The sequence below is a fragment of the Hemiscyllium ocellatum genome, chromosome 32, assembly GCF_020745735.1.
Source record: "Hemiscyllium ocellatum isolate sHemOce1 chromosome 32, sHemOce1.pat.X.cur, whole genome shotgun sequence".
NCBI lineage: Eukaryota > Metazoa > Chordata > Chondrichthyes > Orectolobiformes > Hemiscylliidae > Hemiscyllium > Hemiscyllium ocellatum.
Window position 1 is genome coordinate 15,744,743 of NC_083432.1, and position 22,048 is coordinate 15,766,790.

At 41.8% G+C, this 22,048-nt stretch overlaps 1 protein-coding gene across 1 annotated transcript in view; it reads left to right on the forward strand.

Moving 5' to 3' along the window:
* LOC132830892 (myosin light chain kinase, smooth muscle-like) overlaps positions 1 to 20,283 on the forward strand; it is an 83,753-nt gene extending 63,470 nt beyond the window's left edge. The window contains exons 14-17 of the mRNA XM_060848817.1: positions 2,747 to 2,867; positions 10,712 to 10,808; positions 14,165 to 14,302; positions 17,326 to 20,283. Coding sequence (XP_060704800.1) covers positions 2,747 to 2,867; positions 10,712 to 10,808; positions 14,165 to 14,302; positions 17,326 to 17,552 — 583 coding nt within the window. The 3' untranslated portion in view covers positions 17,553 to 20,283. The remainder of the gene's footprint in view (positions 1 to 2,746; positions 2,868 to 10,711; positions 10,809 to 14,164; positions 14,303 to 17,325) is intronic.
* The last annotated feature ends 1,765 nt before the right edge of the window (positions 20,284 to 22,048 follow it).

The following is a 22,048-nucleotide window of genomic DNA, read 5'->3' on the forward strand; positions in this document are numbered from 1 at the left end:
AGGAGCTCTAGCTGGCTCATCAATTCATTTAAGATTGTGGCTGGTCTTTACATTAACTCCAGCCTTCTATACTAGCCCCACATTCTTTGTTTCCCTTTCAAAAAACAATTAACCGGTTCTTGTATAGAAGTGGTAATGTACTATCTCTGAGCCAGGAAGCCCATGTTCAAGTCCCATTTGCTCTAGAGATGTGTAATAACATCTCTGAACAGGTTGACTAGAAAGTTTACACTCATTGGCTGAGCACCCAGATCTCTCTGGCGTAGATGGACAATTTAAAAAATTCACAACCCTCTGTGTAAAGAACTTTCTCCACAGTCTGTGATTACATAATTACTGCCGTGTTCTGAGACTGTGATCCCAGTTATGAACTGTCCAGCCTCCCAGTTCTAACCCCTTAAGAATTTTGTTTTAGAGAGGGCATGGTGGGCAGCACGGTGGCACAGTGGTTAGCACTGCTGCCTCACTGCGCCAGAGACCCGGGTTCAATTCCCTACTCAGCCGACTGACTGTGTGGAGTTTGTACATTCTCCCCGTGTCTGCGTGGGTTTCCTCTGGGTGCTCCGGTTTCCTCCCACAGTCCAAAGATGTGCAGGTCAGGTGAATTGGCCATGCTAAATTGCCCGTAGTGTTAGGTAAAGGGGTAAATGTAGGGGAGTGGGTGGGTTGCACTTCGGAGGGTTGGTGTGGACTTGTTGGGCCGAAGGGCCTGTTTCCACACTGTAAGTAATCTAATTTCTCAGGAATCTAGGCCTAGTCTGAACAATGGCCTCATTCCAGAAATCAGTCCCAACAAACTTTTATTGCACTTAACCAAGGGCAACTTTCCTCAGGAATAGGAAGAGGAAAATCTATAAATAATTTCAAGTCGGTCACAAAAAGCCCTGTATCTGTATGTTCTGTCATCTTCTTTGTAATCCTTCAATCCTTTGTAAAAACATACCAGAAGCTTTCCTGGGAATCCTTTTTTGAATCCCTCCAATCAGCTTTCTCTGCCTGCACCATCCCAAAATGGTCTTGAAACAAAGTCGCAAATGACATTCGACATGACAGTGACAAAGAGAAACCTGCCCTCTTTAATCATCTTGTCCTCTTTGTAGCCTTTGCTGCATTATATCCTTTTCCAACTCCCCTCCATCATTATCCAACTGCCTGGCCTACACTCACCTGGTTCTGTTTTCAACTCTGGTTAGTTGTAGCTGGAAAATTACCTTCACTAGCTTCTCCTGTCACACTGCTTCCTCTAGTATCCTTCAAGGATCTCTACATGGCCCTTTCCTGTTTCTCATTTGCCTGCTACATTTTGGTGTATCATCCAAAACTAGGTCAGCTTCAGTGAGCATCTTAACACCAGCTTACCTCCCCATCATCTCCCCTTTCTGATCTCCTTCACTGCCTTTAAGTAATTCCACTGCTCAGCTTGTCAAGTCCTGGATGAGTAGAAATGTCTTCCATATACATATTGAGAAAATCAAAGTCATTACCTTGGATCCCCTCCCCAGACTCAGCTACGTCCCCACATGACCTCCATTTTCCCCTCTGCCTAGTGTTGAAGGCTAAACCAGACTGGGTTGCAACCATGGTTCATATTTGACCCTGCGAAAAGCTTCCAATCATACGTCTCTGCCTTCAGTAAGAATATCTCCCTCCACCTGGAACCTAGTTCAAATCCAGCCTTGGCTTGGCTCATCAGCTAATGAAACCTTTTAAAGCCATTATTCCCTCTGGATTTGACTATTTCAATGCATTCCTGGCTGGTATCCGTAGACCTGCCATTATTCATATCTCAGTTACCTATGTCTGAACTCCTAACAAATTGGTTCAACTTTCACCCCATGCACTCTGACCTGCACTGGGGGCACTCAGCTAAGCAGAGCCTTCATTTAAAAATTCTCAATCCCTCAATGCTCTTTGTAACGGCCTTTGACGACACAGTTTTCTAAGACATCAACATTTGTCCAATTCCAGCCTCATGGCCAGCCTGGTCTTAATCAGATCGTTATTGCCTTGGCCACAAGTCATTAATTCTAAATTCCCTCCTTAACACTCTTCACTTTCCTCTCCTTAAGCTAGCTCTCTTACCCTCAAATTACCTTCCCCAACACCTCCCTATGTGTCTCTGTATCATATTTTGTCTAATATTCCTATGAAGCAGTGCAGAAAATTGTTATAACTGCTTGCTGCACCTGAATGTTACCTTGATATGATTCATGGGCAAAAGGCTACAGCTGATATCAACACTTACAGTCATCTCACCTTTTTTTTTAAAAAAAGTTCTACTTATTTTTTTAGATTTCCAACAAATTGGATAATTGGATAAAGATGAGTACAATTCTACACATTATATTCTAGGTGCTACACATTCCCACTTGCTTAACATGTGCAAGTCCTCCACGTTGTTTACATTCCCTCTTCATTTCGATCAGTCACCAAACTTTGATAGATGATAGTCAGACCCTCATTAATAGAGGCTGTAAATAGCTGCAGGAGAAAGTGAGGTCTGCAGATGCTGGAGATCAGAGCTGAAAATGTGTTGCTGGTTAAAGCACAGCAGGTTAGGCAGCATCCAAGGAACAGGAAATTCGACGTTTCGGGCCAGAGCCCTTCATTAGGAATCAATTCTTTAATTGCCTAACCTGCTGTGCTTTAACCAGCAACACATTTTCAGCTGTAAATAGCTGCAGCCCATCACTTTTGGTTAAAGGTATTTTTAAAATCGGCTTACTTTGGTTTCTTCTGCATTTAGGAGACGGTTAACCTGTGAGGAGTGCCTGAACCATCCGTGGTTACAGAGCATAGAGCAGGGAGTTGCTAAGACGCTGTCAAAGGAGAGAATGAAACGGTTTCTAGCCAAGCAGAAATGGAAGGTAAGGACTCAAGGTACAAATCTTGACCTACTCTTGGGAAATAAGGCCCAGGCAAGTTACTGAGGTGTCAGTGGGGGGGGAAGCACCTTGAGGCCAGCAGTCATAATTCTTAGTTTTAAAATAGTAATGGAAAAGGATAGACTGGGTCTAAAAGTTCAAGCTCTAAATTGGAGGAAGGTTAATTTTGATGGTATTAGGCAAGAACTTTCAAAAGTTGATTGGTGGTGGATGTTTGCAGGTAGAGGGACAGCTGGAAAATGGGAAGCCATCAGAAAATGAGATAATGAGAGACCAGAGACGGTATGTTCCTGTTAGGGTGAAAGGGAAGGCTGCTAGGTGTAGAGAGTGCTGGATGATTAGATAAATTGAGGTTTTGGTCAAGAAAAAGAAGGAAACATATGTCAGGTATAGACAGCAGGGATCGAGTGAATTCTTAAAGTATAAAGGCAGTAGGAGTATAGATAAGCGGAAAATCAGAACAGCAGAAAGGAGACATAGATAGCTTCGGCAAACTGAGTTAAGGCGAATCCAAAGGAATTGTACAAATACATTAAGGACGAAAGGGTAACTGGGAAAGAATAGGGCCCCTCAAAGATCAGCGTGGCAGCCTACGCGTGGAACCCCAGAAGCTGGGGGAGATACTAAACAAATATTTTACATCAGTGTTTACTGTGGAGAAGGACATGGAAGGTACAGAATGTAGGGAACTAGATTATGACATCTTGAAAAACATCCATATTACAGAGAAGGCGGTGCAGGATGTTTTAAAATGCACAAAGGTGGATAAATCTCAAAATCTGATCAGGTGTACCCTAGAACTCTATGGGAAGCTAGGGAAGTGATTGCTGGGCCTCTTGCTGAAATATTTGTATCATCAATAGTCACAGGTGAGGTGCTGGAAGACTGGAGGTTTGCAAACGTGATGCCACTATTTAAGAAGGGTGGTAAGGACAAGCCGGGGAACTATAGACCAGTGAACCTGACCTCGATGGTGGGTAGGTTGCTGGAGGGAATCTTGAGGGACAGAATTTACGTGTATTTGGAAAGGCAAGGACTGATTAGGGATAGTAAACATGGCTTTCTGTGTGGGAAATCATATCTCATAACTTTATTGAATTTTTTGAAGAAGTGATGAAGAGGATTGATGAGGGCAGAGTGGTGGATGTGATCTATGTGGACTTCAGTAAGATGTTCGATCAGGTTCCTCCTGGTAGACTAGTTAGCAAGGTTAGATCATATAGAATACAGAAGAGAACTAGCCATGTGGATACAGAACTGGCTTGGAGGTAGAAGACAGAGGGTGATGGTGGAGGGTTGCTTTTCAGACTGGAGGCCTATGACCACTGGCATGCCATAAGGATCGATGCTGGGTCCGCTACTTTCCATTATTTACATCTATGATTTGGATCTGAACATAAGACATATAATTAGTAAGTTTGCAACTGACACCAAAATTGGAGGTGTAGTGGACAGCAAAGGAGGTTCCCTCAATACAAAGTGATCTTGATCAAATGGCCAATGGGCTGAGGAGTGGCAGATGGACATTGATTTAGATAAATATGAGGTGCTGCATTTTGGAAAGGCAAATCAGGGCGGGACTTATTCACTTAATGGTAAGGTCCTGGGGAGTGTTGCTGAACAAAGAGATCTTGGAGTGCAGGTTCATAGTTCCTTGAAAGTGGAGTCTCAGGTAGATAGGATAGTGAAGAAGGCGTTTGGAATACTGCCTTTATTAGTCAGAGTCTTGAGTATAGGAGTTGGGAAGTCATGTTGTGGCTGTAAAGGACATTGGTTGGGCCACTTTTGGAATACTGTGTGCAATTCTGGTCTCCCTGCTATCGGAAGGATATTGTGAAGCTTAGAGTCATAGAGATGTACAGCACGGGAAAAGTCTTTAGACCAACCAGTCCATACTGACCAGATTTCCTAAATTATCTGGTCCCATTTGCCAGCATTTGGCCCATATCCTTCTAAACACTTTCTGTTCATGTACTCATCCAGATGCCTTTTAAACGTTGCTATTGTACCAGCCTTCACCACTTCCTCTGGCAGCTCATTCCATACACGCACCACCCTTTGCGTGAAAATGTTGCCCTTCAGATCCCTTTTAAATTTGTCCCCCCTTACCCTAAATATATGCTCTCTAGTTCTGGCGCCTCTATCCCAGGGATAAGACCTTTCCTATTTACCCTATCTATGTCCCTCATGATTTTATTAACCTCTATAATGTCACCCCTCAGCTTTCGATACTCCAGGGAAAACAGCCCCAGCCTGTTCAGCCTCTCCCTATAGCTCAAATCCTCCGACCCTGGCAACATCCTTGTAAATCTTTTCTGAACCCTTTCAAGTTTCACAACATCCTTCTAATAGGAGGGAGACCAGAATTGCACACAATATTCCAATAGTCCTGTACAGCCACAACATGAACTCCCAACCCCTATACTTAATACGCTGACCAATAAAGGAAAGCATAACGAAAGCCTTCTTCACTATCCTATCTACCTGCGACTCCACTTTCAAGTAGCTATGAACCTGCACTCCAAGGTCTCTTTGTTCAGCAACACTCCCTAGGACCTTACCATTAAGTGTATAAGTCCTGCTAAGATTTGTTTTCCCAAAATGCAGCACCTCTCATTTATCTGAATTAAACTCCATCTGGCACTCCTCAGCCCATTGGCCAATGCCCTTAGCAATCCTCTTCGTCACTTCAAAAAACTCAATCAAGTTCGTGAGACATGATTTCCCACACACAAAGCCATGTTGACTACCTCTAATCATGCCTTGCCTTTCCATATGCACATAAATCCTGTCCCTGAGGAACTTGAAAGGGTTCAGAAAATATTTACAAGAATGTTGCCAGGCATGGAGAATTTGAGCTATAGGGAGAGGCTGAGTACGTTGGGGCTGTTTTTCCTGGAGCATCGGAAGCTGAGGGATGACCTTATGGAGGTTTATTAAATCATAAAGGGCATGGATAGGGTAAATAGACAAAGTCTTTTCCCTGGGTTAGGGGAGTCAGAACTGGAGGGCATATGTTTAGGGTGAGAGAGGAACGATTTAAAAGTGACCCAAGTGGCAACTTGTTCAAGTGGAGGGTGAATGTGTGGAATGAGCTTCCAGAAGAAGTAATGGATGCTGGAACAATTACACCATTTAAAAGGCATCTGGATGGGTATATGAATAGGAAGAGTTCAGAGGGATATGGGCTAAGTGCTGGCAAATGGAGCTAGATTAATTTAGGATATCTGGTCAGCATGGTTGAGTTGGACCAAAGGGTCTGTTTCCATGCTGTACATCTCTATGGCTATGTCTGCACCAGTCATGTAATAATTGCTTGTCTTCTACTCATTGAAATAATGTGGCAAGCCTTGAACTAATGAATCATTCCTTGGCCTGTCATCGCCATTCACTGTGGCATTGTCCAAGCATAGTCTGTAAAATCGTCGCTAATAAATAAGAACATATTTATAAAGAACTTGAGCATCCAGAGAGTTGTGAGAACATTGAACTTGCAACCACATGGGGAGGGTTTGATGTAGAGTAGGCTGGGAGGAGGCTAGTTATGAACATAAGCAGTGACATAGAGTAGCTGTGCCGAGTTGCCTGTTTTTGTGTTGTCATGGAAAGCTAAGTAGTAGCCAGAATGGAACAAAATGGAGAACTATTGTGGGAATCAGAAATTTAAGCTAAGGCGAAACATTTAGCAGCTTAGCCTTACTTTCTGCATAAGAAGGACTTTGATATGGCCAATTTCAAGTTAAAACTAAACTGACAAAGACACATTGCAAACTGTGACAAAGGACTGAACAAAAGATACAAGCTTTCAAAAAAAATCCCAAAGTAAGGAGGCAGTGTAAAGAGGTTTTATTCATCCAGAAGTATACATGTATAATGAACAGGCTTTTTGGCTATACTGTACTTACACCTTCTGGTTCTAGACTCTCATTCAGGAGAAACATTTCGCTTCATCTCCCCTGTCATGTCTCCAAAGTATCTTTATATATTTCAACGCAGTGTCTTTTTCCTTTTACACATTTCAAATGAGTACAAGCCCGACCCACTTGTTCAGCATAAGACAGACCCTCCATAAGCTAGGAACAGAAAAAAATGTTGTTGGAAAGCTCAGCAGGTCTCGGCAGCATCTGTGAAGAGAAATCAAAGTTAACTTTCGGGTCCAGTGACCATTCCTCAGAACTTATGGTAGTTAGGAAAATGTCAGTTATTTGCAGAAGATAGGGTAGATGGAGGAGTTAAGAATTAAATAATAGGTAGGGATAGAGCCCAAAGAGAGAATAGTTAGACAAAGGAGTCAATAGCAATCTGGCTGAAAGGGTGAATAGCTGTTAAGGGATACTGTTAGTGGCAGACTATGTGATAACAAGACCTGGTGTGTGTGGTAGGGGGCTAGGACTTGGGGGTGTTCAAGCCCAAAAAGTATTGATCTCGATATTGAGTCTGGAGGGTGGCAGGGTACTGAAGTGGAAAATGAGGTGTTCTTCCAGCTTGCAGAGCTTCACTGGAACATTGTAGGAAGCCTGAGACAGAGATGTTGGTGGTGTGTTAAAGTTGCAGGCAACTGGAAGCTCAGGGGTATTTTCTGTGGGCAGAACATTCTGTGAAGTGGTCACTCAGTCCACACTTTGTTTCCCCAGTATAGAAGAGACCACATTGTAAGTTGTGAATGCAGTAGACCAGATTAAGTGAAGTATAGGTCAAACACTACTTCACCTGGAAGGTATAACCAGATTAACCTAGTGACCTTCCTCGGGACTGCCTCCAATGTCAATATCCCTTAGATAAAGGAACCAAAACTGCTTGCAGTATTCTAGATGTAGTCTTTTATTTTGCCTTTTGTAATTTTAGCAAGGCATTCTATTTTTTTGCACCACTTTCCCTTGAAATAATGGCTGTCAGCCATTTGTCTTCCCTATTACCCACTGATCTTAGATAATATTCATACGTGGGGATTCCCAAATGTATCTGTGCTGCAGCTTTCTGCCGTCTTTCCTCATTTAACTAACATTCATATCTTCTAATCTTCCTGCCATAGTAATAACTTCACAGTTTCTCACATTGTGTTCTATTTGCCAAGTTTTACCTACTCGCTTATCCCTCTGTAGACGTTGTTACCTTCACCTTCTCACTTACTAATTGTGGCCGCAGCAGTGATCACCAGCACTCTACTTGCAGGTTGCCATCCTGAAAGTACCCCCTTTATTCCAATTTTCTGTCTTCCATTAATTAGCCAAACCTATATTCATGCACTTGTTCCAACACTGTGGACTCTTATCTGAAGTAGCCTGACATGTGATATCTCATCGGTTGCTGAACAAAAAGATCCTAGAGTTCAGGTTCATAATTCTTTGGAAGTGGAGTCACAGGTAGATGGGACAGTGAAGATACTCTTGCCTTTATTGGTCAGTGCATCGAGTATAGGAGTTGGGAAGTCATGTTGCGGCTGTACATGGCATTGGTGAGGCCACTTTTGGAATATTGTGTGCAATTCTGGTCTCCTTCCTATCGGAAGGATGATGTGAAACTTGAAAAGGTTCAGATGTTGCCAGGGCTGGAGGATTTGAGTTATCTGGAGTGGCTGAAAATGCTGGGGCTATGTTCCCTAGAGTGTTGAGGGCTGAGGGGTGAACCTAGAGGTTTATAAATCATGAGGGGCTTGGATACGGTAAATAGATAGGTCTTTTCCCTATAGTGGGGTAGTCCAGAACTAGAGGGCATAGGTTTAGTGTGAGAGGGGAAAGGTTTAAATGGGACCCAGGGGCAACTTTTTCACACAGAGGGTCATGCTTTGAATGAGCTGCCAGAAGAAATGGTGGAGGCTAGTATAATATAACTGAATAGGTATATGCATAGGAAGGGTTTAGAGGGATATGGGACTAGATTTATTTAGGACATTTGGGTGCCATGGATGAGTTGGACTGAAGAGTCTGTTTCCATGCTGTATATCTCTACGACTCCTATGTATGCCTTTTGGGGATCCAAATATATTACATCTGCTTGGTTCCATTTTCTCTAATTTGCTTTTGTTACGGCATGGAGTGAACCCCTCTGCGAGTTTAAACCCGTCCCACAGAGAAGCTCACCTCGCCTCGTAGTCTGTTAAATTTCGAGAGACAAAGAACTATCCCTGATCTCATTATTTAAAGTAAAAATTAACAATTTTATTCTTTAAGTCCAATACAGGACATTAAAACAACAACTATTTACAAATCCTTTCTCTTAAACCTATACTTTACCTCCCACTCAACAATACTGGTCTGATTTTTTAAAAAAAAAACCTGATAGCAACTTAGAAAAAAAAATCACATTTCAAAATCAGCCAGCTATGCCACTTCTCCTTTGAAGATTTTTCTCTGTATTCTTCTGGGTCGTCTTTTCTTCGGTCTCCAACTTTTGTTACGGACAGGTACCTTTCAGAGAGCTATTTGGCTAGCTGTCTGCACTTGGTGGTGCTCAATGCAGTTCTCCCTCTAACTGTTCAAAATATCCAGTTTTATACCCCAAAACATTGAATCATTTCATTGGTTTGATGCCATCCCAAACATTAAAATTCAATTTTGATCGATTTTTGGTATCTGGGGCATAATTTAAGCTGATTGGCCGAATTAGAATTTGTTTTGTTCCATGGCAATGCAACTCCAGCTATTTGTTTCAACCAAGTGTTCTATTTTTAAATTGTTCAGCACACTTTGTGCTTTCAGTCAGACCTTACTAGCTTCCTCTCTCTCTCTCTCTCTCTTTCTCTCTCTCTCTCTCTCTCTCTCTCTCTCTCTCTCTCTCTCTCTCTCTCTCTCTCTCTCAAAGGTACAGTACACACCTACACCTTCATAACACTTATATGCTGTTTTAATTCTATGAATATACTTGAATTCAATCACATTATGCAGGATATTGGTAAAATATATAGAGAAAAATTTTCTACCTGGGCAGGATAGTTGATAAGTAAGATATTTGGCAACAGTGCAAGGTCAGGAAATATAAATGTTTTCTCACTTAAGAACAGGAATGCACTGATGAAAGGATGATGAAGCAGATTTAATGATAAATTTCAAAGATATTGAATGTATTCAAGGTTTGTGCGAAGATTTGTAGCTCGGGTGCTCGTTGTTGTGGTTCTGTTCGCCGAGCTGGAAGTTTTTGTTGCAAACGTTTCGTCTCCTGGCTAGGCGACATCATCAGTGCTTTGGAGCCTCCTGCGAAGCGCTTCTTTGCGACAGCTAACAATCCGCATACATGAACATCAACTAGCCACGAAACGACACGACCAGCTATCCCTAGTAGCCACACAGGCAGACAACAAGCAACATGAATTCGACTGGGAAAACACTACTATCATAGGGCAAGCCAGACAGAGAACAGCCAGGGAATTCCTAGAGGCATGGCATTCATCCACTAACTCCATCAACAAACACATCGACCTGGACCCAATATACCAACCATTACAGCGGACAGCTGAAACTGACACCCGGAAGCGGCAAGGACAGACCACTATAAATACCGGAAGAAACATCAAAGAAGCGCTTCGCAGGAGGCTCCGAAGCACTGATGATGTCGCCTAGCCAGGGGACGAAACGTTTGCAACAAAAACTTCCAGCTCGGCGAACAGAACCACAACATATTGAATGTATGCTAAAAAGGACAAAAACTGAAAGGTCTGGATAAAAAGCAGGGCAGTGTGCTTCTACCATACAGGAACAATGGGTCATGTGTGACTTGCTGTACTGTGAGATTCCCTAGTTTTATTTTGTTTTGAATTGGACCTGCTTGTGCTTCTGTGTGATTGTTCGTCTATTTTGAAGAGAAAGTATTTCATCTTTTTTAAATTTTAGAAAGCAGGGAAGGCACTTCTTGCCCTCAAGAGACTAGCTTTGCCGTTGAACAAACCGGACAATACAGAATCAGCACCTACTTCTCAAGACAAAAGTGGTAAGCCATTCAGTTCCTCTTTATGTAAAGAACTCTTTTCAACACGACCATGGAGCCACTGCTCTTCAGTGGAACTGACTGGCTGGCACCTCAGTATCAGGATACAGTACATTCCAAATCCTAGCCTTTGGTGTAAAAGTGATTTTTCCTCATATCCTCTGATCCTTTTGGCAATCAATACAATCTGGGTCGTCTGATTATCTGTCCTTCAGCCCCTGGAAAGAGTTTATATTTATTCCATCTAAACCCTTCATAATTTTTTAGACCGTTCTATCAAATCTCCTCTGTCGTCTTGGTTGCAAGGGGAAACAACATCAGCTTCTGGGTAATGTTCAGCTGGTCTCCCAATTTCTACACTCCCCTACAAAGTCTTGCTATCTCCTGGTGCCTAGAATTTGAGAACATGGGAAGTTCGTCAAAAAATCATTTTCTTCTGTAGTTTATGCCTCCATCTATAAAAATCATCAAAAGTCTGGCTTCGATGCAATGCACTTCATAACCACTTTGTCCGTCAGTTGCTCTCAGTTTGGCTATTTGGGTAAGGCAAACTGTTGCACTTCTTTGAATTTGATCTTTTATCCGTATTTTCTTTGAGGTACTGTGCAGTCCCCCTCCCCCAACATGGCACCCAGACCTGGTTCCAGGATATCGCCTGTGGCCTACAATTCCAGAGGTTCACTCACTGCAGCCCATTCCTATCACTTACCTTTCCAGCTGCTTCTCACAGTTCACCACGAGTCAGTTCATGCAATTGCATGACTAGTTCTTGTTAGATTTTTAGGGTTTATGACCACAGTTACCTAATATAAGCAGTGTGTAAAACAGTGTGTTCCCGACTCAGGCGACTGACTGTGTGGAGTTTGTACATTCTCCCCGTGTCTGCATGGGTTTCCTCCGGGTGCTCCGGTTTCCTCCCACAGTCCAAAGATGTGCAGGTTAGGTGAATTGGCCATGCTAAATTGTCCGTAACGTTAGCTAAAGGGGTAAATGTAGGGGAATGGATGGGTTGCGCTTTGGCGGGTCGGTGTGGACTTGTTGGGCCGAAGGGCCTGTTTCCACACTGTAAGTAATCTAATCTAATCTAATCTAATGTTCAAGTGGTCTCTTATGAGGTAATAGTTTAGATATACATTAGATAAACAAGAAAAATACAACTGTGACAATTGAAGATGGTTGAATCAATAGGTGTGAAGGTGGAAAGCACAGCTGGTCAGACAGTGTCCGAGGAGCAGGAAAGTCAATGTTTCGGGCCGAACCCCTCTGTCAGCAGTCTCTGGTACTGGGATGGAATAGAGGAACAACACTCATCTCCCTCTAGTCATCCGGTACTGCTCTCGTGGAGAGTTAAGATGCAAAGATTATCACCAGAGATGCAGCAATCTCATTCCTTGCTTCCTGTAGTAAACTTAATATATGTGTTCTGGGCATGGGGACTTATAATCCCTACAGCATCTAAATAGGCCTTTCAGCCCAACAAGTCCATACTGACTCTCCAAAAAATAACCCACCTCTATATTTACTCCAGACTAATGCGCCTACCCTCACATCTCTGGACACTATGGGCAATTTAGCATGGCCAGTCCACCTAACCTGCACAGCTTTGGATTGAGGGAGGAAACCAGAACACCTGGAGGAAACCCATGCAGACACAGGGAGAATGTGCAAACTCCACACAGTTGTCTGACGCAAGAATTGAACCCGGGTCCCTGGCACTGTGAGGCAGCACTGCTAACCACTGAGCCACCATGTCGTACCCTATCTTGATGCTTCCCAGAATTTCCAGCACATCCACTTCCTTTAATATCAATCTGTTCAAGCCTATTAACCTGGTCCACGGTGTTCTCACGATCAACAAGGTCCCTCTCTCTAGTGAATACTGAAGCAGAAAATTCATCACTCATGCCTCCCTTACCTCCCAGACTCCAGGCACTTTCCCTTCACCATCCCTGATCAGCCCTATGCTCTCTCTGATCTTATTCCTCACATAAATATACAACGCTTTGGGTTTTCTCTAATCCTTCCCGCCAAGGCTTCTTTGTGTACCCTCCTGCCTCTCCTCAGTCTTTTTAGGAGCAAAAGTTTCCTAAACATTGTGTTGATAAAAGATCCATATGGTTCTTTGAGATTATTTTACGTGGCCTTTCTTACCACATTCCCTTTGTCTTGTCTGTTAGAAATTGTTTATGTTTGGTCTAAGCATATGCTGCTGTACCAACTGTTAGATAAGATTTCACACTGCAAAGCAAATACTAGAAAAAGATCTATTCTGAAGGAAGCTGAAAATGTGTTGCTGGAAAAGCGCAGCAGGTCAGGCAGCATCCAATGAACAGGAGATTCGACGTTTCGGGCATAAGCCCTGTACTGAAGGAACCCCATTTTCCAACACACCTCACCAATCTGTCTACCTCTCCTGCACAGGGGTGACCTTGCTGTAGTTGGTCATTCCTTGGGAGAGGACTGGAACTGGCCTGTAAGTATAGACCACAGTATTGACTACTATCTGTTCCACCCTCTCCCTGGTCCTGCTGATAACTGGCAAGTTACAGGAGTGTCTGTAATGGACATCTCCAACAAGAGAGAATTTAACCATCTCCCCTTGACATTCAATGGCATTACCATTTCTGAATTCCCCACGATCACCATCCTGGGGATTACGATTGACTAGAAATGGAGCCAGTCCAGATATATAAATTCTGTGGTTACAAGAGCAGGTCAGAGATGGGGAATCCTGTAGAGAGCAACTCACCACCTGACTCTGCAGAAAGCATGTCCAACTATAAGGCATATGTTAGGAGTGCAATGAAACACTTTCCACATGTCAGCATGAATGATGCTCCCCAACACCGAAGACATTTGACACCATTTAGTTCATGAGATTGGCGCCTTCAACATTCAGTCTTTCTGTCACTGCCTCACAGTGGCAGCAGTGTGTATTGTTTACAAGATGCACTGCAGTAACTCAACAAGGCTCCTTCATCAGCACCTTCTAAACCTGTGATTATTCCCACCTAGACGTTAAGGGCAGCATGTGCATGGGATCAGTGCCATTTCAAAGATTACCTCCAAGCCCCACACCATCTTGTTTTGGGAACAATATTACCATCCCTTCTCTGTCGCTGGAACAAATCCTGGGACTCCCTCCCGAATGGCACCATAAAGGCTGCAGTGATTCAAGAAAGCAGCTCACTAATGCTGTCTCCAGGGCAATGAAGCTGGAGAAACAGCCAACTATGTTTGCATAGCATGAATAGAACAGGGGGACAAAAATCAACTACGTACAGGTGTAGACTGGAGGTCTTGGCTGTGGTTGTACAGTGGATATCAACTATCATGTCTTTATTGTCATCCTTTCCCAGTACTGAGTCCAACTCACCAACAGGAGGTGCTCTCCTCCCTGGATGAGCAAATTCAGAGGAAGCCATTTTTCAGTGAAACTTTGCAGGACTTGGACGAACTGGAAGGCAGTGCCTCCTGTCTGCAGTGTCATATTGAAGGTGAGCAGCATTGGGAGAATTGATCAATGTTAACTGGGGAGTAAACCATTAATTTGGCTTTGCTCATTGGTGAGGAAGCTAAGCATCATTTCAGTGCTTTGTACAGGTAGCTTAGTGGTTTAAAGGGGAGGTGCACTTGTATTGAAGGTTCCTAACATTTCTGTTGCGTGTTTTTCCTGGCCTGCGACAATAATGGAACTGAACACAAGGGAATTCTCCTAAATTATCAACTTCATTCCACAACACCAGGTTATTGTCCAACAGGTCTATTTGTTTCTTCGTCAGGCGGTTGTGAAACACGACCGTAAGACATAGAATTTTCAGCCAAAGATTACAGTGTCATGCAACTGAAATGATATATTGAACAAAACTAGATTGTTAAGTCTTTCATCTTTTAGAATGGGTTTGCTGTTTCAGCTCCTTAACACGCAAATCACAGAACTTCTTTTAAATCACATACTCAAGATAACTTTAAGGTTTTATTACAAAAGGTGACATGTCAGTTCAGACAATGCCTTAAAGGTGTGAGGTCAGAGTCTGTCTGTTTCCCAATCCTGAGTCAGACTAGTTCTATTTCCAAAGTGAAATTTACAAAATATTACATGAATTGATTGCCTGTAGGTTCTGCATTTTTTTGAGCAAAATAGAATGTATCTGTGAATATAATTCTGCATATGCAAATTCACCCCACAAACATTTTTGTGTGCGTGTGCAGGAGAGAGAGACAATGAGTGTGAGTGCATGTGAGAGAATGTATGTTTGCATGTGTGCAAGCTTGGTAAAGTGTGTGAGTGTGATGGAGTATAAGCCTGTGAGAGGGTGCATGTGTGAGTAAGAGTATGGGGGGTATATGTGTATGCTATGAGAGAGGGTCTGTGTGAGTGTGAGCATATGTTAGAGTGTGTGAGAGAGAGAGTGTGTATAGTGCAGTGGGGTCACCTGTAGTGTGACATGAACCCAAGGTGACTCCATATCCTCTCCCGATCTCGTGCATGCGTATACACTCGCACAGACCCTCTCTCATACGCAAGCTCTCTCTCGTATGCGCACATGTACAACCACCGCCCCCACCACTACTCCCGACACACACACACACACACACACACACACACACACACACACACACACACACACCCTCTCACAGGCTTATACTCCGTCACACCCAGGCACACACTTTACCAAACTCACACTCTCTCTCTCCCTTCTGCACATGTGCACACATGTAATTCTATGAGGTGAATTTGTATTTGAAGAATTAGTGTATTTGAAGAATTATATTTGCAGATACAATCTATTTTGCTCAAAAAATGCAGAATCTGCAGTCAGTCCATGTAATATTTTGTAAATTCCATTTTGGAAATAGAACCAGTCTAACTCAAGTTTGGGATAGAGATGGTTTCTAACTTCACACCTTTAAGGCATTGTCGGAGCTGACATGTCGCCTTTTGTTATAAAACCTTATCTTAAGAATGCGACTTAAAAGAAGTTCTGGGATTTACATATTAAAGAGCTGAAACAGCAAAAGATGAAAAACTTAACAATCTAGTTTTTTTAAGATTAGCTTATTTACAGTGTGGAAACAGCCCTTCGTCCCAACAAGTCCACACTGACCCTCCGAAGAACAACCCACCCAGACCCATTCCCCTATGTTTACCCCTTCACCTAACACTATGGGAAATTTAACATGACCAATTCACCTGACCTGCACATCTTGAAACTGTGGGAGGAAACCCACATAGACACAGGGAGAATGTACAAACTCCACACAGACAGTTGCCCGAGGTAGGAATTGAACCTAGGTCTCTGGCGCTGTGAGGCAGCAATGCTAACCACTGTACCACCGTGCCACCCATACAATATATCATTTCAGCTGCATGACACTGTAATTTTTCCTATAAATTCTATGTCCGATGGTCCTGCTTCACAATCACCTGATGAAGGAGCAGCACTTCGAAGGCTATTGCTTCCAAATAAACCTGTTGGACTCTAACCTGGTGTTGTGTGATTTTTAACTTTGTCCACCCCAGTCCAACACCGGCTCCTCCAAATCACAACGTCATTCCAACCTACCCCACCCCACATCAAGCACTGATCACCAGCTGTTATTTGTAGGGTCTGACTGTACGCCAACAATTGCCCCATTGGCCTGCATTCGTCATCTCACATCAAAAATAATATGTTGAGAAGCATTTTCAAATGGTTCTGAAACATGAAGCACTCTGCAAAAACAAAGGATTCTCTCTGCCATCTTGGGCTGCAACATGTAATTGTAGAATCGTAGAATTTTACAATATAGAGGGAGGCCATTCAATCCGTCATGTCTGTCCCAGCTCCTGAAAGAGCTACCCAGCTAGTCCCATTTTCCAGCCCTATCTCCGTAGTTCTCTTAAATTCATCATTTTCACATGTATATCCAACTATCTTTTGAAAACTCCTATGGAATCTGCCTCCACCTCTCTCCCAAGCAACGCATTCCAAATCCTATCAACTCTGAGTAAAGAAGTTTCTTCTCATCTCTCTCCTAGCTCCCTCTCCTAGCTCAGTGTTGAAATTGTAATCTGTAGTTATTGATTATTATGTCATAAATAGCACTATACTTTATAACGCTGTTGTACTGTGTGTCATTGTGTTCAATACTGAGCTGAAAATGTGTTGCTAGAAAAGCGCAGCAGGTCAGGCAGTATCCAAGGAGCAGGAGAATCGATGTTTCGGGCATGAGCCCTTCTTCAGGAAACGTCGATTCTCCTGCTCCTTGGATGCTGCCTGACCTGCTGTGCTTTTCCAGCAACACATTTTCAGCTCTGATCTCCAGCAGTCCTCACTTTCTCCTCATTGTGTTCAATACTCTGGTTTGGCTTCATAAATGATGAGTAAGGGGCAGCACAGCCACTTCTATATATGTATTTCCACCATTTCAGATTGAAACTAAAACTTACCTAATATCCTTGCCCTGAAAAAGTGTTCTGGGGAAAGATTCTGTTGAAATCTCTTTATTAATCTGTACTTTTTCTTCCCTGACACAGGTTACCCTGACCCTGAAGTGATTTGGTATAAAAATGAGGATCCACTCACTGAGTCCTCACACTTCCAGATTGACTACCAAGAGGATGGGAGCTGCTCACTGATTATTACAAACGTCACTCAGATGGACTCGGGGTATTATACATGCAAAGCAATGAATGCACTGGGTGAGGAGACCTCTTCAGCCACATTGACAGTTTACCCGCTGGATGTGATCCAACGCAGTTAAAAGGGTGATCGTCAAACAAACATTTGACCCAGTTTGTTAGCTACCTGGAGCCTAACTTGCAATATCATGATGGAAATGGAGACCTCGAGCAAATTTGGTGAGGATCTATGAGTGGAGAAGAGTGCTCAAATTCTATTAGTTGGAGTTGCTGATCAAGGAGAGAATATTCTTGGCAAAACACTGATAAATGCTGACTATTCTGCGTACTCACACTGCATAATTCTGCAGGATAGGCAGGGTATTAAGGATTGTACCCCTCAGGGTTTGGTTCCTCAATCCTTTCTAAATTACTAGTCACTGCAATGAAGATGGACCATAAAGGCGTCTCTAATCTGGAGCACTGAGCCCATTTATAATGAAAAAAGAGTTCTGTTATTTTGAAGACTATAAACCATAATACTTGCCTTTTTCCTTTAGGGCCGAAGGATCAATGCGAACAGTTTGCAGAGTAAAAACAGTTTGATTAAATGTTTGGAGTCACACTTCTAGTAGTGTACCAGAAACAAAATTACAACTGTTGTTGCATAAAATGGTATAGCTGCAGCAATGCTTCAGTTATCTAATTTTGTGCAATTGAACATCGCTGAGGACAGCAGTCTCTTTTTGAAAATGCGTCTTAAAGTGAGGATTAGCATTCCAGTTGAGCATTTTAAACTTCCTTTGTGAAAAGTTGGCAGATTCTGAGCAGAGTGAACCACGTGCAGGTCACAGTGAACATTGCTTTTTTGATTTGAGTCCAGGTGAGCTGAGAAGCGCTGACCCAAGTCCCAGCGAGAGGAATTAGTGCCCACTAGTATCAGGTTGGTGGCTACGTTTAGTGGGTGTTCTGCACTCTTTCTCTGGACAACAGATTCCAGGGTTCATTTTAGCCCCAGGAAGAAACAGGGAAATCTCACTTGAGAAAATTATGGAAATAATTCTTGTTTTGCCACAGAAAGTGCCTGAACATTCAGTCTACATTGATCATCACCAACTCAGTATGGCCAGTCCCAGATACTTTAGGCTTGTTTCTGTCACAGGCTGCACCACCACAAATGAGGTGATCAACAAACAATATGTTTTTAAACAGTTAGAACTTGAGCTTAAAACCTGTTAGCATTGATAGTATTTCATGCACAATTTTTCAGCAATATTTCGTACACACTGAAGTCTTGGCAAGTAAACTGGAACATACTTCGGGGAAAAATTGGCAATAAGCAACTGAAGATAGGAGGTTATTCTTTCTGTATCCTTTAGAGAACCTTGTTTATGTCATAAACAGTTGTTTCACCTCTATCCTTTCCTTGATATCCTGCATATTGCAATGTTATCTGGACCTTGGTGCTATCCACTCCGTTCTCACTCTCATTATTTAATTTCACATCTGTTACATTTGGAGTTATGATCACTGTTCCTGCAAACTTGTTAATATAATCTTGCCTGCCAACACCCCAAAAACAGTTTGTGATACATTGGTAATCTTGGTCTTTGAAGTATGATACACTTTTGAAAGTAAAAGCTATGCTTTTAATCTAACCAAATCATTTATTAAAATTCATGTCAATTAAGTCCTTGCTTTCAACTCATGTACTCACTAAGTGGTATTTCACAATGAAGGGTTTCTACACATTAATTAGAAATCATGTTTCTAAAATGTAAAGATTCCTTGTATAGACATTTTCAGAAAATGTAAATATGATAGCACTTAGTATCCACTGATTGTCTAGACCATATTGTATTACTGATGCTTTCATTAATATTTGAGCATTATAAAATGGATTTTGTCAAATTTAGACTTTAAAACTTGTATTTTTTTTTTAAAAATCACATTGCATCAGACAAATAGTGACTTGTAACTGTAGTACTTGTCCCTCAGGTTAGGGCAGCTGTTTATCTATAATCCAATGCGAACCTTCTGGAAGTTCAACTGAATGTTAGATCATATTTTAATAGACCTATAAAGTATTGAAAATCTTCTGCAGTACAATCACTTTTTTGACTGTGTACTTTACTTTTACAGTGCTGCAGTTTTGGTTACAATTTTGTATTGACATTTAAAATTGAAAGCTGAATATTTGCTGTTCTGTTTCATGTTAAAAGTCATAGTGGAATGGCAGGGTTCAGGCACAAGGTGACTCTGCAGAAAAACTTTATTTAGTCTGTTTCATGGGAAACACCATCCACCAAATGACTGTAGGCAATATCACATCATTTGTTTTTGTTCAGTATTCATTGTATAGGTGATGTTTTGGAACACAGGATGAGGTCAATGGGCTTTCCTCACCTTTACAGACATAAGCTGATACTAAATGATGCCACAATCTAAATAAAATTAGGAATTATGGTATAATTGGTACGAAGATAAATTTAATCAAATGAGACTTGAAGGTGCAAGATATTGTTGCAATGTAACGATTTCACTCAATGAAGCTCCAAGGAAATAATTAAAGAGTGGTTGCAAACTATCTGTAAAGCACAGTTTAAACCTCCACACGTGGTCCAAAATGAGTTTCTCTACCTCCTTGAGTGCATTGAGAAAAATGTTATATATATCTTCTGATTAATGCCATCCATTGCCAGTTCGAATTTGAGAAATGTTCGTTAGAGTCTGGGGTTGGTCTCCCTCTTCAAGGGATTTGAAAGATTGATGGAAAGCTAATGTGAATACACATGTATGTCAATGAACCCTGTGATGTATAATTGTTTTTATATGTAAGATGTTCACCATTTTAATGTGATTGTGAAAATAGACTATTCAATTCAGTGAATTACATGTGTAGATTTTAATTGTATTCCTCAATTAAATATTTAACTTCTAAACAAGGTATGTGCAATTCTTGATTAAAATGAAAACAGTTTATAATCCTCGGTTGCCTGTTAAGGTTACTGCCACCTTATTTATTAATACAGTCATTAAGCGGGGGATTCATGAGCTTGGATTATTATTGAATAATTTGCCTCCTTTCTTCTGCTTCATTGTGACTTCAGTGGGTGGTAATTGTATATTATATCAGACTGTTGTTCAGATCCGACTGCTATTGTTTTCTGAAAAGCATAAGCTAACGTAACTAACACAGCCTATAATCTATTCATTCTGTTGTATATTTGCAATACTAATTGCAATTACAATGTAGGCCAATCGGTATGATATGAAAATGTGTTGCTGGAAAAGCGCAGCAGGTCAGGCAGCATCCAAGGAGCAGGAGAATCGACGTTTCGGGCATGAGCCCTTCTTCAGGAATGAGCCCTTCCTAAAGAAGGGCTCATGCCCGAAACGTCGATTCTCTTGTTCCTTGACTGCTGCCTGACCTGCTGCGCTTTTCCAGCAACACATTTTCAGCTCTGATCTCCAGCATCTGCAGTCCTCACTTTCTCCTCAATCGGTATGATATTCCAGCTGAAAAATTTACTTTAGTTTTTCCCGATCAGCTCTGATGTGATGATCAAAATGGGTCAATTGTCTAGGTATGTAAAATAGTTTTTTAAAATTGTTTCCATTTGTATTGCACACCAATTGAAGGCCACAGTAATCCCTGAAGTGTTAACTTACTCAGTTGGTACTCTAAATCCACAACATTTGTGACTTAAGTGGTCTTTCCTAGTAATAAAGATCATAAGAAATACATATCATCACTGAAATTCCGTCACATCATTGATAAGGCCTCCCTGTTCTGACTTACTGCCGCCTTCCTACTTTGGATTAAAACTTTCTTTCAGGAATTGTGGGCATCGCTGAGAAGGCCTGTATTTGTTGCCCATCCACATTTGCCAATGAACTGAGGGGCTTGTTAGGCCATATCTGAAGCAGTTACTAGTCAACCACATTTCGCTGGGTTTGGAGTCATGTATAGGCTGAACTGGATCAGGATGGGAGATTTCTTTCCTTCAACCATATTAGTGAATCAGAGAGGTTTATACAACAATCAAAAAGTTTCATGATCACCATTAGTGTGGCTAACTTTTAATTTCAGATTTATTTATTGAATTTAATTTCACTGACCTCAGTGGTGAGATTTGAACCCATATCCCCACAGCATTAACTGTGGATTTCTAGTCTAGTTAGCTGAATGGTCTTCCTATGATTTTTTTTAAAGATCCAATTCCTTTGTTTAAGCTACAAGTAAATCCTTTCAAATTCCCTACAGTGACCATTGGAATAAAAGGTTTTCTCATGTCACTTTTGTCATTCAAATTTAATTATATATCTCTTCTAGTTCTTGACCAATCAAATAATAGCAGCATCAAAGGAACAGAAGAATCAGCGTTTCGGGCACAAGCCAAGGACTTATGCCCGAAACGTCGATTCTCCTGTTCCTTTAATGCTGCCTGACCTGCTGTGCTTTTCCAGCAACATATTTTTAAGCTCTGATCTCCAGCATCTGCAGTCCTCACTTTCTCCCAATCAAATAATAGGACAGTTTCTGTGTATGTACTCTGTCGAGATTGCTCATGAATTTGATGTTTATTGTTGCCCAAGATTAAAGGATTAAAATCAGACTGTAATCTTCTGAACACCA